The sequence below is a fragment of the Euleptes europaea genome, chromosome 12 (assembly GCF_029931775.1).
Source record: "Euleptes europaea isolate rEulEur1 chromosome 12, rEulEur1.hap1, whole genome shotgun sequence".
Lineage (NCBI taxonomy): Eukaryota > Metazoa > Chordata > Lepidosauria > Squamata > Sphaerodactylidae > Euleptes > Euleptes europaea.
Window position 1 is genome coordinate 3299417 of NC_079323.1, and position 18224 is coordinate 3317640.

At 47.9% G+C, this 18224-nt stretch overlaps 1 protein-coding gene and 1 non-coding gene across 2 annotated transcripts; one reads left to right on the plus strand and one right to left on the minus strand.

The window, feature by feature from the left end:
* Nucleotides 1-144: 144 nt before the first annotated feature.
* Nucleotides 145-18100, minus strand: PAAF1 (proteasomal ATPase associated factor 1). Its single transcript, XM_056858580.1, has 12 exons — nt 18047-18100; nt 15645-15685; nt 14441-14544; nt 13661-13750; nt 12311-12409; nt 11542-11692; nt 8320-8514; nt 6686-6777; nt 4830-4945; nt 4213-4295; nt 3327-3409; nt 145-247 (listed from the first exon to the last, which is right to left on the minus strand). Exons 1-12 carry the CDS (start codon nt 18097-18099, stop codon nt 170-172), a joined length of 1185 nt encoding a protein of 394 aa, XP_056714558.1. The 5' UTR covers nt 18100; the 3' UTR covers nt 145-169.
* Nucleotides 14799-14911, plus strand: LOC130485703 (U5 spliceosomal RNA). The gene has a single exon (XR_008933719.1). It is a non-coding gene; the product is annotated as a U5 spliceosomal RNA (small nuclear RNA).
* Nucleotides 18101-18224: the final 124 nt, after the last annotated feature.

Consider the following 18224-nt stretch of genomic DNA (forward strand, 5'->3'; position numbering starts at 1 on the left):
CGTTGGGCCTCACTCGCACATGTGTGTTCCATTCACATTACTGTACAAAGTCCTGGAAACGTGGCGCTAGTATGGCTAGTCGCGAAATGCGCTGTTCATGCACTCCCTGAAACGTGTCCCGTGTTCGTAGCCTGGTGTTTGCGTTCCAGGGCTTGCGGCTCCGATCCCGTCAGAGGTCTGAAAGATGGTATCTCCTCACCAACCCATCTCTGCAACACGTGTATATCTGCTTCTCCCAGGTAGCCACCTAGAAAGGTTGTAGCAAAAGAGGGATCTTAAAAGAGTCAAGCCATCCTTACCGCCAATGGGGGGGAAAAGAGAAAAAGAGTATTCTCTTTTCTAATTGCCATAACCCTTAGGGACGCCAGACAGTATTACCATAGCCTGACATCAATTCCACCCCCTGCAGTTTCTCAGTTCTATGAAAAAAACTCACATAATTGCCCATAGGAAAAACCCCACATGGAAGAAAGCCCGCACAGAAGAAAGCCCACATGGAAAAATACTCACGGATACAACTTAAATGTCTCTTGATCAAGCTGACTCCCCCCCTCACCCCAGCAGAGGCCAGGTCTATTAATTGGCTTCTATGGGCCTCCGGAGGCCAGGTCTACCCAGTGGTTGCAATAGGTAGACCAGGCCTCCGAGGGGGAAGAACCATCCCCCTCCAGAGGCCAGGTCTACCCATTGGCTTTCTTGGCGGTAGACTTGGCCTCCGGAGGCCCACAGAAGCCAATGCGTAGACCTGGCCTCTGGAAGGGGACGGTTCCCCCCCTCGGAAGCTAGGTCTACCCACTGGTTTCTATGGGCCCCTGGGTAGACCTGGCCTCAAGGTCTACCAAGAGGCTTTTATGGCGGTAGACCAGACCAGACCTCCAGACGAGGACTCCAGACCGGGGGCAGGGGGAAGGCAGGGAGGTGTGCCAGAGGCCTACTTGAGCATCATCTAAATCATGCACTGCTAGCAAACGGCTATTCCAGAAATTCCAGAACATTACCTTTAATACTTTGCAGGACAATGACTCAACTCAAACCCAACCCCCTTCTGACTATATATTACTCTTCCTACACACTTGACATGGAAAGACACTGTCCTTCAGTGTTACTCCTCTGAAGATGCCTGCCTCAGCTGTGGGCAAAACGTCAGGAAATACCAAGACCACAGTTACACAGCCCGGGTAACCTACAAGAACCAATGAACTCTGACCGTGAAAGCCTTCGACAATATTACACAACTATTTTATTGCTGTTTCTTTTAAATGTACATTATGAGTTTTATTTTTTATTTTTTGTAGTGCAAACAGTGGAGTTTTCAATAAGCCAGAAGAACAATAAAGTTATGATTTACTTGGGGTTTGAGTATCTTGCTTTTTGCACTATCAATGGAGTGGTGACTTGGAGATGCAGACTGAATCGCTCTATAAAGTGCCATTCAATTATAAAAACAAAAGATGGCAACATAGTTCAAGAACCAACAGAGTGTTGTCATGATTCCTGTCCTCAAAAAGCAGCAGCAAACATTGCCAGAAGCAAAAATGAGGCAAGACATGGGAGCAGTAAGTGCTACTCCTCGCAATGGGATGGGAAATGTGTTGTCAGCGTTAAATAATGATATGGTTGTAATTTTTAAAAAACAAAATAAATAAATAATATTAAGTATTCAAATGTGAGTATTTTTCTGTGTGGGCTTCTTTCCGTGTGGGTTTTTTTCCTGTGTGGGTTTTCCATGTGGGCTTTTTTTTTGTGTGCATTTATGACCGTGGGTTTTTTTCTGTGAGCAATTTTCATGTGGGCATTTTTCATGTGCGTTTTTTTCTGGTTACCCAGTTTCGCCTGCTGGTCCTTCCTCTGGGAGATTATCTGCCCCAAGTGGGTACTTGCCAAGCCTTTTCATGGTGACCCAAACTGGCTAGTTTCAGCATGCTGAGGAATCCACATGAAACTACCTCAAGTGCACACCAAAAAGAGGCATCAGAGAAAAGCAGAATACTACACTTTTTACCCTGACCAGTTTTAGGTGGGTAGCCATATTGGAGGTAAGAAGATGACGAAGAAGACAAAGAGTTGGTTTTTATATGCCGATTTTCTCTACCACTTCAGAATCAAACTGGCTTACAATCATCTTCCCCTCCCTACAACAGACACCTTGTGAGGTAGGTGGGGCTGAGAGAGTTCAGAGAGAACTGCGACTGGCCCAAGGTCACCCAGCAGGCTGCATGTGTAGGAGTGGGGAAACCAACCCGTTTCACCAGATTAGCATCCGCCGCTCATGTGGAGGAGTGGGGAATCAAACCCGGTTCTCCAGATTAGAGTCCGCCGCTCCAAACCACCGCTCTTAACCACTACACCATGCTGGCAAGATCCAAGTCCAGCAGCATCTTGGAGACCAGTGAGATTTCCAGGGGGCAAGCTGTCAAAAGTCAAAGTTCAGATACCCTAGATGAAGGGTACTCTGACTTTCGAATGCTTAAGTCCTGGAAATCCTGGTGGTCTTTAAGGTGCTACAGGATTCAAATCTTGCTCTTTACACAGGCCAGAGGTTTGAGTCCCCACAAGTGAAAAAGGGCCACCATCTGTGTACTCAAGTTAGTGGACAGAGACTTTAAAGCATCCTCCCACTCCACTCAACTAACATCAGCACATGAGAGGCTCTTCCACCCTCCGAAGGAGTCATACACCTACACCTCGTTTTCCCTTTGAGCGGCAGACTCTAATCTGGAGAACTGGGTTTGATTCCCCGCTCCTCCAAATGAAGCCTGCTGGGTGACCTCGGGCCAGTCACAGTTCTCTCCGAACTCTCTCAGCCCATGCAGAGGCAGGCGGTGGCAAACCACCTCTGAATGTCTCTATCCATGAATACCCTATGGGGTTGCCAGGATCAGCTGTGACTTGACGGCACTTTCTACCACCACTCCAGCGTGGTGTAGCCAGTGTGGTGTAGTGGTTAAGCGTGGTAGTTTGGAGCAGTGGTCTCTGATCTGGAGAACCGGGTTTGATTCCCCCACTCCTCCACATGAGCGGCGGAGGCTGATCTGGGGAACTGGATTTGTTTCCCCACTCCTACACACAAAGTCAGTTGGGTGACCTTGGGCTGGTCACACTCTCTCAGCCCCACCTACCTCACAGGGTGTCTGTTGTGGGGAGGGGAAGGGAAGGTGACTGTAAGCTGGTTTCAGTCTCCCTTAAGTGGTAGAGAAAGTTGGCATATAAAAACCAACTCTTCTACTTCCATTCTTTGGAGTTGAGCATGGTTTTTTCCCCTTTTGTTCTTGTCTGTTAGTACTTTTCTCAAACTACGTTAACAGCTTTTTTTAACCTCACACTACCTTGTACACGGGGTCACAGTCTGCTCCTGTAAGCTCAACGATGTGGTCAAGATCTTGCTGTATAATAAAACAGGTTCCATCACCTGGAAAAAGGTACAGGAAACCGTCATGGTTTAAGAAACAACAGATTCTTCTGTGGTTTGCATCAGAAGCCTTCTGTTTTTCCCACCTAACATTGCGAGATCTGCAGAAGTCCAATGCACAAAACCCACCATATCCTCAAAGGAAGCCTGCTTAAAGTGCCCTGAAGCCATTGGCCCCCGGGTGACATAAGAACATAAGAAAAGTCCTGCTGGATCAGACCAGGGCCCATCAAGTCCAGCAGTCTGTTCACGCAGTGGCCAACCAGGTGCCTCTAGGAAGCCCACAAACAAGACGACTGCAGCAGCACCGTCCTGTCTGTGTTCCACAGCACCTAATAGAATAGGCATCCTTCTCTGAGACTGGAGAGAATAGGGATGCATCATGACTAGTATCCATTTTCACTAGTAGCCATGGATAGCCCTCTATTCCATGAACATGTCCACTCCCCTCTTAAAGCCTTCCAAGTTGGCAGCCATCACCGCATGCTGGGGCAGAGAGTTCCACAATTTAACCATGCGCTGTGTGAAGAAATACTTCCTTTTATCAATTTTGAATCTCTCACCCTCCAGCTTCAGCAGATGACCCCGCGTTCTGGTATTATGAGAGGGAGGAAAGCTTCTCCTTGTCCACTCTCTCCACACCATGCATAATTTTATTTGTCTCCCCTTAAACGCCTTCTTTCCAAGCTAAACAGCCCTAATGGAGTTTTCTTCTTCATAGTAACTGAAAATCCACAGTGGAGGTATCTTTAAAAACTTAATTGTCTTTCATTGCAATTAGCGAAGATAAACAGGAGCGTTACCTTGGCTGGCAATAAATCCGTCTTTGTACGGGAGCAGGGAAAGGACCGGCGCACCAGATCTTCGGATGATCCGAACTGGAGCCCTACAGAGAAGAAGAGCAAGAACCACCCAGTCTTAGCTGCAAAGTCACTCATACCCTTGCAAGCCACAGAATGCAGAATGTAAAGAGCAGACAAATGTGAAGCTGGCAAGTTGGTTTGATTCTTCCTTAAGTGGTAGAGAAATTCGGCATATAAAAACCAACTCTTCTTCTTCTTCTTCTAAGCCGCTTTGAGACTCATTAAAGGCAGAGAAAATCGGGGTATAAAAACCACTTCTCCTTCTTCTTCATTGGATGTTCCATACTGTTGATTGTACTTGCACTATGTAATTTGCCTTGAGTCTCATTGAGAAAGACGGACTATGACTAAACTAACTAAATATAATAAATAATGCGGATACCCCACTGAAACTAACTCAGAAAGGCGTAAGAATAGGCCTGGATCATAATCCCCTCCCACGTAATTCTCTCTTCCCTTCCCTGAATTACATAAATTCTCAAACCAACACAGGATGCGGCGAGACCAGACCAAACTGGCGAGGTGATGCTACCAAACAGGCCTTGAAGCCCACTCACTTGGTATTTCTTACGTCCAGCTGGTATATGTTCCCGTCCTGCGCTCCTGCCAGGAGGTAGATGCTAGAGAGGAATGTACAGCAATTGAATGCATCGGAGCCAACGAAGAGGAAAAGCTGAGAAGGAAGGAAAGGGGGCTGTGATTTCCTAGAAGAGATTTATTATTTATTTAGAGAACACGTATGCCGCCCCTCCAGAGACATGTGTGAATGGGACTTCTGCTGTGACGAGAACAGTTCGCAGACAAGAGAGGAAAGGTGTCACGTTGTGCAATACAAAACGCTGGCCACTGCTGCCCTAACATGTCCCTCCCAGATGTCTGATTCACACATACAGGAGAAAGAGATGGGACAGAGGTGGTAGGAAGGCCAGAACCGCTTCAGACGGCAGGTGGAGGATTGCAAGTATGAAAGCTCCCTTGCATTACAAAAAATTCCTGCAAACAGAAAATCACTACAGCACACCTGAACACATGAAGCTGCCTTATCCTGAATCAGACCCTGGGTCAGTATTGTCTACTGGAGACCGGCGATGGCTCTCCAGGGTCTCAGGCAGGGGTCTTTCACATCACCTACCTGCCTAGTCCCTTTTAACTGGAGATGCCGGGGATTGAACCTGGGACCTTCTGCATGCCAAGTAGATGCTCTGCCACTGAGCCATGGCCCCAGGGGAGGGGTAGATGCTCTACCACTGAGCAGATTCTCTACCACTGAGCAATGAAAACAGGTGGCAGAGGAGGGAGGTTGAATCTGCCCTCTCTTTGTGCTAGATTTCTGCTTGCAAGGAGTTTTTTAAAAATACAAAAGGAACATAAAAAGCTGAAGCCCTGCAACCTGAAGTGCGGCAGTCAATTCCTACTGTTTCTTTCTCCTAGGTGTATGAACCAAGGCAGTTCTTGCACGAAACAACTGTAATATACAAGAGCCACGGTGCCACTCCCAAAGGAGGGCAGAGATGATTTAGCACAGTATCTCAGAGACCTATTTATTCTGTGAGAATCCACACCAAGCTGGGTATACTCCTGCAGTTCTGTACAAGCACAGAGATGAAGAGGGGGGAGATTGAAGGGGGACACAATTGCTCTTTTTAAGCAAGAGTGGTGTAGTGGTTAAGAGCGGCGGACTCTAATCTGGAGAACCAGGTTCAATTCCCCATTCCTCCACATGAGTGGCGGACTCTAACCTGGTGAACCGGGTTAGTTTCCCCACTCCTCCACATGAAGACAGCTGGGTGACCCTGGGCCAGTCACAGTTCCCTCCGAACTCTCTCAGCCCCACCTACCTCACAAGGTGTCTGTTGTGGGAAGGGAAGGTGATCATAAGCTGCTTTGAGACTCCTTAAAGGTAGAGAAAAGCGGGGTATAAAAACCAACTCTTTTTCTATTTGAAGGGCTGCTGCTTAGAGGAGGGTAGGGAACCATTCCTGTTGGCAGCAGAGGATAGGACTCGCAATAATGGGTTTAAATTGAGGGCGGAAAAGTAGCGGCTGGATATTAGGAATTTTTTTTTTACAGTAAGAGTTGTTCGACAGTGAAATCAGCTACCCAGGGAGGTGGTGAGCTCCCCCTCACTGGAAGACTTTAAGCAGAGACTGGACAAGCACTTGTCAGGGATGCTCTAGGCTGATCTTGCAGTCAGCAGGGGGTTGGACTAGATGGTCTCTATGCCCCTTCCAACTCTATGATTCTAGGATTCTAAGAAAAATAATGAATTCTTAAACCGAATCAATGGGATTTCCCAGGAAGAGGAGCCAGGCCCATACAAAGCGCTGTTCCACTGCAGACCAATATTGCCTTCCTTGCCTTACTCCCTACGCAAACCTCTTTGTGATTCAACAGGCAAAAAGAGACAACTTACCGGCTGCCGGCTCTGCAGCCCCACCCCCTGGAACTTCTTGTCTTCCCGAGCCAGCAGCAGCAGCTTCCCCTCCGTTCCGACTTCACGATCGCCTGTTTTGGAGAAATGAACGGTCATTGTCAGAAGCTATTATTCCCCTTGGAAGTTGGACCATCAGGCTAGGATCCAGGAGACCCGGGTTCAAATCCCTTACTCACTGGATGGATATGGATGGACATGGGCCAGCTGTTTCTTCTCTTCCTAACCTACCCCGCAGGATTTATTGTGATGATAAAAAGGAACCAGGGAGAGCAATGGTGATGGCTGCCAACTTGGACGGCTTTAAGAGGGGAGTGGACATGTTCATGGAGGAGGGCTATCCAGGGCTACTAGTCAAAATGAATACTAGTCATGATGCATACCTGTTCTCTCCAGGATCAGAGGAGCAGGCCTATTATATTAGGTGCTGTGGAGCGCAGGCAGGACAATGCTCCTGCAGTCGCCTTGTTTGTGGGCTTCCTGGAGTTACCTGGGTGGCCACTGTGTGAACAGACTGCTGGACTTGATGGGCCTTCTTGGTCTGATCCAGCATGGTCTTTCTTATGTTCTTATGGATGAGAAGGCTACCCATGGCTACTAGTCAAAATGGATACTGGTCATGATGCATACCTACTCTCTCCAGTATCAGAGGAGCATGCCTATTATATTAGGTGCAGTTGAACACAGGCAGGATAACGCTGCTGCAGTCATCTTGTTTGTGGGCTTCCTGGAGGCACCTGGTTGGCCTCTGTGTGAACAGACTGCTGGACTTGATGGGCCTTGGTCTGAGGGAGGGTGGCATGAAAATGGATAAAGAGGCAGGTAGGGCATTTCTTAGGACAGAGAGGGGAACAAACTGAACCAGACCAGCCACATTTCTTGCTCACATCCACCCCAGTCATAAAGGGCAGCTGACTGATTTTTTTCATGAACAGATGCTTTTAGGCGGGGGGGGGGAGAGGAATCCCCCCTCTATTCTTCTAACATGGCTGCTTAGCCCCTCATATCATAGTTTGGCCTTTGAGCAGTTTTTTGCCCACAAAGTTTTCTGTTGCCCCAGAAATTTGGACCAGAACAAACGGGTTGAAATTAAATCAAAAGAATTTCCATCTAGACATTAGGACGAACTTCCTGACAGAGCATTTCCTCAGTGGAACAGGCTTCCTCGGGAGGTGGTGAGCTCTCCTTCCCTGGAGGTTTTTAAGCAGAGGCCAGATGGCCATCTGTCAGCCATGCTGATTCTGTGAACTTAGGCAGATCATGAGAGGGAAGGAAGGAAGGGTTGTGTCAGTGCTCAGCTCTCATGGCCCTTTCTTACATGCCCAGGGGAATGCTGATAGCCACTTTGGAGTCAAGAGACAATTTTCCTCCAGGCCACATTGGCCAGGGATCCTGGAGGTTTTTTGCCTTCCTCTGGGCATAGAGCAGGGGACACTGGGGGCGGGGGGGGGGGAGGTAGTTGTGAATTTCCTGCGTTGTGCAAGGAGGGTTGGACTAGATGACCCTTGCAGTCCCTTCCAGTTCTATGCTTCTCTAGCAGAGAAGCATCATGCAGACAGCAGATCTGAAATGTCACTCTTAAGGAGAGAGGGAGACATTTGGCTGATGTTACTTACTAGGTATTGTTTCAGGAGATCCCAAATTTAAGGTGTTGTCTGCCTCTCCCAGGGCGATTCCGTTGATGGGGGAGCCGCAGTCTGCCACTATGCCCAGGCAAACAGATCTCCCACAATCCCAGAGGCGGGCAGTGCCGTCCCGGCTACTGGAGACCACATTCCTTCCTCGATCTACGATGGCCGTGTCCAGGATTCCTGCAGCGGAGTAAAAGAACTATTCGTGAGAAAAAGCGGATCTTGTCATGAGAGACACCAGTTTAATCACCAGGGCAACAGGCAATAAAAAATGGTGCATAGTCTTTGTGCAAGTTTGAGAAGCGACAATTTGACATAAAAAGGCTCAAACTTTTAATAGAAACATAAGTTTTAATTTTTGTTAGTCTTTAAGGTGCTACTGGACTCTTGTCCTTTTCTACTAGAAACATAAGAATATTTTATTAAAGTGCAAAACAGATCATATAATTATGTCTTCACTTTTTTGCCTCTCTTCTCCCTGCTATCATATTCTGTTGTTTGATTACTGTATGCAGTTAATACAGGAGCTAGAAATCTGATTTTCAGTGGATATTCTCAGGTGCTGATTTCTTGGCAAGATACACTGTTCCACTTCTGCGGTTATCAGATGCAGCAAGAGAAAGGGCCAGATGTGTTTCTGAGATAATCCAATACAGGCCAGATCTAATAACTGTAGCTGTCCACAGCTGCTGAGGCAATCACATATACAGCGAAGGAGGCAAAATTCTGTATTTTTTGGAGTGCTAAATTTTGTGGTGGCAAAGCCCTTGGGCAAGAGAAAACTGCTAAGTTTGCTGACGGCAGGATCTTAGGATTTTTCAAGACAAATGAGTGATGAAACAGAGTCATAATTACTTCTTGTCTCAAGGCATTTGAAAGATACCGCATCAGCTAGGGTTGCCAGTCTCCAGGTGGTGGCTGGAGATCTCTGGTCTTCAGATTACAGAGATCAGTTCCCCTGGAGAAAACAACTGTTTCGTAGGGTGGACTCTATGGCATTCTACTCCTCCCCTCCCCAAATCTCCAAGTATTTTCCAACACAGAGCTGACAACCCTTCTCCTCACCCAGGTTCGAATCCTCATTCTGTCATGGAAGCTTGCAGGGTGAACCCCTGGGCCAGTCACACACTGCCAGCTAACCTCACAGGGTTGGTGTGAGGATAAAATGAAGGAGAGAAGAAAGTTGTAATGTTGGGTCCCCACTGGGAGAACAGAGTGGGGTGTAAATGAAACAAATTAATATTCCACTCAAGGGACTGGAGAGATATTTACTTGGAAACGCGGCATTACTCCGCCCATCAGGCTGACACCCTTGGGACAGATGCCCTTTTAAGGACACACAGCACTCAAGAACAGACGAACCCACACCAACCAAGTTTTGCTCTAGGCAACATTACAAGAAGACAGTTGTACACAAAAAGGCAAAATCACGATAGGTAGTCGTGTTCGACTGTCTGTAGTAGCTTGTAGCCTGTAGCAGTCTGTATAAGCTTTTGTGACTCACAGTACAAAAGAGCAAGAGTCCAGTAGCACCTTAAAGACTTAAAATTTCTGGCAGGGTGTAAACTTTCGTGAGTCACAGCTCACGTCTTCAGATTCTTCATTCTAGCTGTATCTGAAGAAGTGAGCTGTGGCTCACGAAAGCTCATACCCTGCCAGAAATTATAAGTCTTTAAGGTGTTACTGGACTCTTGCTCTTTTCTACTGCTACAAAGAGGCAAAAGCAACAAGGAAGGACCAGTTTGGTGGAGGTTCTGGGTCCAGATGGGATTCTTCAGCCTGGGAGAATGCAATGTGTACAAAGGACAGAGTTGATGGAGAAAGAAAGGGGTTTTTGTTTTTTTGCTAGTTACCCAGCCTGATACGACTATGCAGGCAACACCAGATGGAAAATGATATAGCTAGATATAGATATAGCCAAGATGGCAGCATCAAACACTCACAAACAGCTGCGTTATACTGTATCAGACCATTGGTGCATCTTTATAGTGGTGCATAAAACCTTTGCCAATCTGTTTCCACAAAGACTGTGAGTGTCGATGACATCTGGCCATGTGTGGAAGTGTTGGATCACTTATTTTAGAGTAGCTGCTCTGAGACCCAGGATGCTGTATCAGACTGCACTTCGCAGGTACGGACTGAAGCTGGAACTCAGCATGATAGGAGACACGTGGCTGCCGCTGAAAACAGCAGCCCTGCATTTCCTGCTCCTTGCTTCCCCCCCTAATGTTCAGTACTGCAAATACATCAAATCCCAGAGTCCATGTTTCCCTGCTCCTTTTCCGCTGCTGTGAGCCAGGGTATCCGACAATGGTCTTTCACATCCTTTCTCATCCTTTTAACTGGAGGTGCCAGGAATTGAACCTGAGACATTCCGCAGGCCAAGGTCTTTCCTGTCACCTTTTGCCCGGTCCTTTTAACAAGAGATGCCGGAGATTGAGCCTGGGACATTCTGCATGCCCAGCAGATGGTCTACTCTTGAGTTTCTATAGTGTAGAATACCAAGCACTGGCTGGAACACTGGGAACACACACACGAAGCTGCCCTGTACTGAATCAGACCCTGGGTCCATCAAGGCTAGTATTGTCTACTCAGACTGGCAGCGGCTCTCCAGAGTCTCAGGCAGAGATCTTTCACATCACCTACTGCCAGATCCTTTAACTGGGGATGGTGAGGACTGAACCTGGGACCTTCTGTATGCCAAGCAGATACTGTGCTACTGAGCCATCAGCCCCTCTCTATGGTTTTCCAAGGTCTCAGGCAGAGGTCTTTCCTACCATCTACTGCCTGGTCATTTGAACGGGAGATGCTGGGGATCGAACCTGGGACCTTCTGCATGCCAAGCAGATGCTAGAGAACTGAGCCATGACCCCTCCCAAATGTGGAAGCTGCCTTATACTGAGTCAGACTATTGGTCCATCAACGTCAGTATTGTCTACTGACAGCAGCTCTCCAGGGTCCCAGGAAGAGATCTTTCACACCACCTACTGCTTGATCCTTTTTAGCTGGAGATGCCGGGGACTGAACCTGGGACCTTGTGCATGCAAAGCAGAGGCTCTTCCACTGAGCCACAGCCCCTCCCCAGAAGGTGGCACAGTTGGGAAGGGCAGGATAGAGATATAATTTTTAAAAAGAAATAAACTACTTTAAACCATCTAAATCCTCACGTTCTAAAGGCAATGGCAATTTACTTCCTGTTCTCTGTACCTGCTTTGTGACCTTGAAAGGTTGCGACACAACCGGCATTTTCCGCCGACCAGATCTTCAGCTGGGCATCCATTCCCCCGCTCAGGACCACGATGCCTGATGGGAAAAACCTGCAGCAGTTCACGTCATACACGTGGCCTTCCAAACGTCTCTGGAAAGACAATTACATTTGGCGTTAGGGCCTCGGCCACGAGTCCCATCTCATCCTTTATTAAGCATTAAATAGCGACCTACTTCTACCTATTTGGTAACTCAAAAAAACCATGACTGGACTTTCTCCATGGCAACAGCGATCAGCATGTCTTTACAGAACATGGTCTCATTAGAAGAAGAGTTGGTTTTTATATGACGATTTTCTCTACTTTTTAAGGAGAACCAAACCGTCTTACAATTGCCCTTCTTCCCTCTCCCCACAACAGACACCCTGTGAGGTAGGTGGGGCTGAGAGAGTGTGACTAGCCCAAGGTCACCCAGCTGGCTTCATGTGTAGGGGTGAGGAAACCAACCCAGTTCACCAGATTAGCCTCTGCTGCTCATGTGGAGGGGTGGGGAATCAAACCCGGTTCTCCAGACCAGAGTCCACCGCTCCAAACCACCACTCTTAACCACCACACCACGCTGGCTCTCCACAGTTGAGGAGCACAGTTGAGATGGGGCTTTGCTGAATCAGGAGTTGAGGGCCCTGGCTCCAAACGTCAGTCTTGCAGCTGCAGCTGCAGCTTTTGCCAATGCAAATTTGAGCCCCTGCTTGAAAGAATCTGGATCTTACACGGATTTCGCCATTAGCAGCCTGCCAGATTTTCATAGTCCCGTCAGCGCTGGTTGACACCCCAAGCCCACCACCACTGGAAATGTCAAGACAGGTGACCTAAAATGGAGAGAGGAAAAAAATATGAGAACAATGTGGACAGCAAAGCCCAGGCATTGTTTATTTATTTTTAGACTTGTATCCTGCCCTTTCTCCTGGCCAAAGCCAGGCCCAGGGCAGCTACCATCAGAGATAAAACACCATAAAACACACTAAAAACATACAAACCATCCCAATTAAAACCAGTAATCTCTAGTTTTAAATTCAGAGAACGCTCATTTACTGGCACACAGTAAACATGGCCAGTCCAGGGAAGCAGTCAGGGTTCCCTATTAAGATCTAATAAGATAAACAGTAAGGGGAAATTGAAGAATTTTCTAACAGTTAGAAAGGTTCCTCAGTGGAACAGGCTTCCTCGGGAGGTGGTAAGCTCTCCTTCCCTGGAGGTTTCTAAGCAGAGGCTAGAGGGCCATCTGTCAGCCATGCTGATTCTATGACCTTAAGCAGATGATGAGAGGGAGGGCACCTTGGCCATCTTCTGGGCATGGAGTAGGGGTCACTGGGGGTGTGGGGGGGAGGTAGTTTGGAATTTCCTCCATTGTGCAGGGTGTTGGTCTAGATGACCCTGGTGGTCTCTTCCAGCTCTACGATTCTATGATTCTAGGGAGGACAGCTATGTTGGAAACTGTTGCTGTCCTCAACCACAGGCCCTGTGGAACTGCGTTAGGCCCTGAATGGCCCTGGTCTCATTGGAGAGGAGGTTCTACCAGGCCAGGGCCAGGCTTGAGAAAGCAAGTTTCCATGGCAAAGTGAGGATTCGAACCTGGGTCTCCCAGATCCTACTCCAACTTTTTTCCCCTCCTGGAAACATGAGAGAACTGGCCCTGCCCAGCCTTTTGGGGGTAAGCTACTTTGGGGGGGAAACCTGGTTACAAACAAAAAACTTTCTGGTCTCTCTCTAGACCAGGGATGTCGAATTCATTTGTTACGAGGACCAGCTATAAATGCCGCTTGGTCAGACCGGGCCATCCCAAATCGGGAGTGGGTGGTGGTGGCTCTCAAGAGCTCTCAAGGTGGGCCGTATGTTTGACACCCCTGCTCTAGACAGAATGAGGATGGACTGCCTTCATAGAATCTGGGCCACGCTGCACCAACACACGGACTCAAGAAGCTGATGGGATAAGGACAGAATCAAGCAGCCGGGCCTTCTCCTTTTAACTTGGTTCGAATAAAGCCATTAAGGACTTGTCAAAGGACTCCCGCCTCCAGAGCCCCTTCGTTCAAAAGCAGCTCTTCCAAAAAAACACTTACACTTTTTTGATGGAGTCTACAAAAGGCGGTGTAGGGGGCCAGAAATCTGGTGGAGGCGTTTTCACGAGGGCAAGAAACAAGCAGACTTTTCTGTGGCAGGTTGAAAAGGAGAGGAGAGAAAGAACATTAAAACTGATCACAACCCAGAACGTTCCTCTTGTTTTTGCTTATCCCAAACCCCTGCTAATTATGAAGAAAGCTGAGACAGATCAGACAGCAAATGCCAAATGCAAGAGCAAACGGGTGGTCCTTATTGCTCCAAATGGACGTGATGACCCCCTTTCCATCTGCCTGTCTTTTGTCTTCAGGTATTTCATGCCACACCATGGGCTTTGACAACTGCTAGAGGACATCCATCCAGGCCCTTCCGCCATTCCCTGTCTGTCACATTATGAGCTCGCCCTCCCTCTCAGAACCTTTGGTCAAACACGCACATTGAGAAAAGGTAAGGAACGCTGCTTGTTCTGGAAGAAAGGACTGCTGTTAAAGGATCAAATCCCCAAGATCCCACCTGCTGCATTTTAAAATGCTGTGACCTGCTTTGGGGATCCCCAGGTGGTCAAAATGGCAGGATTTAAACTCACAGAAGTAAACAGAAGAGGACTTCCACACAGTTAGGGGTGTGGAAGGAAATGTAACAAGAGGTATATGAATGAGGCCATATTTCAAAGTTCAGTTCATAAACCAGTACCTGAAAGGTTATAAATTCTACTGCCAGCTGACTGGCTCTCTCTTCTAGCTCTGTCTACCCTTCAATGAGAAAGACTGAGAAGACGATACCTTCGTTATTTCTTTTACAACAAACCCTTCGGAGGCCACGATTTCAGGAACTCCATCTGAGCCAACCCCCTGACGAGTCAGGGTCCCATACAAAGTAGATTTTCCTGGAGCACAAAAAGAACAGAAAACTTACTCTTGCAAATATGGGATCATTATTCAGGTTTTTTTTTAAAATTAGACTAAAATTTCATTTTTAGTGTTAAAAGTTCAGTGCTTCCTAAGAGTTCACCAAACTAGCCCTACTTGTGCTAATTAGAAGCATCATTTCCAGTTAAGTCAGTCCATACTTTCCAATTAAGAAAAAAATCTTTAGAAAAAGACAAGAAGGGGAAAATCTCAAAACTCAGTAACTAATTTTAAAAAACGGTTTCTCTTCAGATCATATTAAACTTTTACCTTTTACTAAATATTTCCTTGGAGAGGAACGTATTTTCACAATTATCTTTATAGTAGCCTTGTTAGGTAGGCCAGCTTTATAACACTCCTCACAGACCGAGTGAGCCACTTGCCTAAGATCGCCTAGTCCAGCGTCTACAAGTTCTCACCGCTAACAGTCATGACCCTAAGAAATAAGAATTGAAGAAACACTCTAAAGTAGATTCAAAGAGATGAACAGAAGAAAAAACACGAAAAATATACAGGAAATAAAACTAGGTTCCTGTCCTTTTACTGGCCTAAGCTGGTCCATTGTGTAAAAAAATGCAACGCTGGCTTCTTAAACACACACACTAATTCTCCCAGTTCTGCAAATGGAATAATTTGCATGATTTTTTCCCATCAGTGTGGGGAAGCCATTATAGGTGCACCTGGACCCCTCACTTTCGATCTTCAGGAGGCCCCTGAAGACGGCTTTCTTTAGGCCTGCATTTGGCTAATTTTAGCTTTTATTTATTGGCAGCCCTAACTGATGATTAAAACGGTGGTCTCTTATGTGCTTTTAAAAATAATTGTTTTATTTATACGGTAAGCCAACTTGAGTTCTGTAAGGTAGAAAGGCATCTAATAGATGTTTTAACTAAATAAATAAAATATAGGTGCATATGAGTTATCTAGTCTAATATAATGAGCAACCTTGTCTACTACTCATATCCCATTTCACAGTCTGAAGCTTTGTATAAGGGAAGGAGTAAGAAAAAGGGACCTGATAAAAAGGTGCTAGTGCGGAGCCCAGGTACCCCAATTGGGCCTGGGGATTTGTGCTCACCTGGGCTCCTGCAGCTCAGCCAGGCCTCCCCCTCGTTCTTCCTACAAAGACAAAAAAAACCAGTTAATATTAAAGGGGATGCCATGGTCCCTCTGATAGGCAGCTCAGACTGCATTTCTGCACGTTTTATGACATCCTGAAACAAAACCACTGAAAAGAAATTTAAGTACATAGCACAATGTACATCATTATCTTATGGAATTAAAGGTCAGCAGCCACTTTTTCCTCTGAACAATCACAATGCTCCTGACATGGTCCGTGAGAGCACATTATTGAGCAGGCTGAAGGGTGGGATGTGTTGGGAACAGGGTTGCCAACTGTGGCTTGGGAAATTCTTGGAGATTTAGAAGGAGGGAAGGAAGCTCAGTAGGAATGTGATACTCTCCTGGTACACCCCCCCCCCCCAAAGAGCATTATGCTAGACAAACAACAACTTACTGGTGGTCCCTGGCCCAAAGAGTGTCTGGCTGTCCTCAACTAGCACCAGGGCCTTTTTAGCTCTGGCCCCAGTCTGGTGGAACTCTCTAGTGAGACCAGGCCCCTGCGGGATCTTTATTCTACAGGGCCTGCAGAGATTTTCCGCCAGGCCTATAGTTGAGGGCAACTACGGTTTCTCATCAGAGCTGCCCTCCCTATTCCCCCCCCCCATATCTTGTTATTCTGTTCACGTTTAAAATCTGGGGGCTCTGACTGCTTTCCAAGTCCACGAGGGCTCTATGCTCTAATGCTGAGCACCATGGTTTTAATTATAATTGATTGACACTGGGTTTTAAATCTGTTTTTATATTCTACTGTTCTAAGTGTATTTTGCTTTGATTTTATTGTATTATATACAGATGTTGTAAGCTACCCTGAGCCAAACTTGGCTGGGGACATAGGGCAGGCTATAAATCGGAAAAAATAAATAAGCAAAAAAAATAAATTCCACCCTGCGGAGCTGCCATTTCCTCTCGGGGAATTGATCTCTGTAGTCTGGAGATCAGTTGTAATTCTGGGAGAACTCCAGACCTCATCCTGACGTTTGCATGGACAAAGGCACATTCCAAGGTCCTTTAGAGCTTATTGCAGAGTCACTGGATAGGCTATTGAGGGCCAGTATTTGAGGGCTGGGGGTTCAGGGAAAAAAAGGCAAGATCCAAAGAGAGCAAAGGGAAATATTTGTGAGAGGAAACACTGAACCGGTTCATCTCAGAGGCTCACTTTTTGGGGATGATGGCGATGAACAATTAAATCAAGTTGTTGAATTTGGGGAGGGGGGAGACAGAAGAAGCAGGAGCCCCTGCACCTTTCCTGAGCAGAAGCAGGGGAGGGGCGCACACTGTAAAGGGGAAACAGTGGCTGATGTGTCGGGAGGGCTAGCTTCATGGATCTACTGAGGTTGTTAACAGGAAAGGAGTAATGGGAGGGAACAGGGTGCAATTAGAAGAAGACAGGCAGGAAAAAAAGAACATTATTATGGTGGAGTGACTGATGAGACTCAGCCCTAAAACCCTGGGGGCAGAAACTGGAGATTAAGGGGCGATACTTGGTAGATTAAAAAACTGTAACCTGCCAACAGCTGGGGTAGGGTTGCCAATCTCCGGGTGAAGCACAGAAATCTCCCCAAAATACAACTAAACTCCAGATCACAAACATCTGCTCCCCTGGATAAAACGATTGCTTTGAAGAGTATACTCCATAGCATTATGCCCTGCTGAGGTCCCACCCCTTCCCAAATACCATCCTTCCTAGGTTCCACCCTACATCTCCAACTTCTCAACCCCGGAGTTGGCGACCCTGGAGGGGGAACAGAAGATGGCTCCCTGTCAGTCGGGAGCAGAAGAACCAGGCTGTGCCTCTGGATGAAGCCAAAGGGCCAGGCAGAAGACAGCCCCCTCCCCAGGTGGCCAGGTCCCCCTTGGCCACTGGTCAGGAGTGGTGCCGTAAGGTCGCCAGCTCCAGGTTGGGGAGCTCCTGGAGATTTGAGGATGGCGCCTGGGGAGGGCAGGGACGTCAGTGGGGTACACTGCCACAGAGCCCACCCTCCAAAGCAGCCATCTTCTCCAGGGGAACTGATCTCTCCAGTCTGGAGATGAGCTGTAACTCCGGGAGATCCCCACGTCCCACCTGGAGCCTGGCATCTCCAGCCTCCCCCACCCCCCAACTTAGATTCTGGCCCCCAACCCTGAAATTTTGGGAACCCCTAGAAGGGGGAGGGGCTTCAGGCCAGTCCTTGAAGGGGGTTTTCCCCTTTGGGGAAACTGAGGAAGGGGGAGGTCTCTCAAATTGGGGAGGAAGAAGCCTGGGGGGGGGGTCACAGACACTTATTTTTGGGGGGGGGATCACCGGGGCCGCTAAGGGGGCGTTCCCAGGGGCCCTAGTGGGCGTGGCCCGGCCTGGGAGGGGCGTGGCCCGGCCCCCACCTCAACACCTGCTCCCAGTCGCTCTGGATCCGCACCACCGCCTCCGCCGCCATCTTGGCTGAGCGGCCCGGCTCCTCCCCGGAAGTCGACGCGCCCCCCTCCCGCCGGGGGAGCCCTTCCCGCGGCCGCCTGCCTCGCCTGCCCAGCCCGGGAGGGCCCGCCGGGGGCCGGAGGAGCT

Coding starts and splice junctions, on each gene's coding strand:
- PAAF1 (XM_056858580.1), bottom strand. CDS start 18,099: ATGGCGGCGGAGGCGGTGGTGCGGATCCAGAGCGACTGGGAGCAGGTG. Junction 13,751..14,440: donor TTGTAAAAGAAATAACGAAG/GTATCGTCTTCT, acceptor AACCTGCCACAG/AAAAGTCTGCTTGTTTCTTG. Junction 4,946..6,685: donor GGCTGCAGAGCCGGCAGCCG/GTAAGTTGTCTC, acceptor CTTCCTTCTCAG/CTTTTCCTCTTCGTTGGCTC.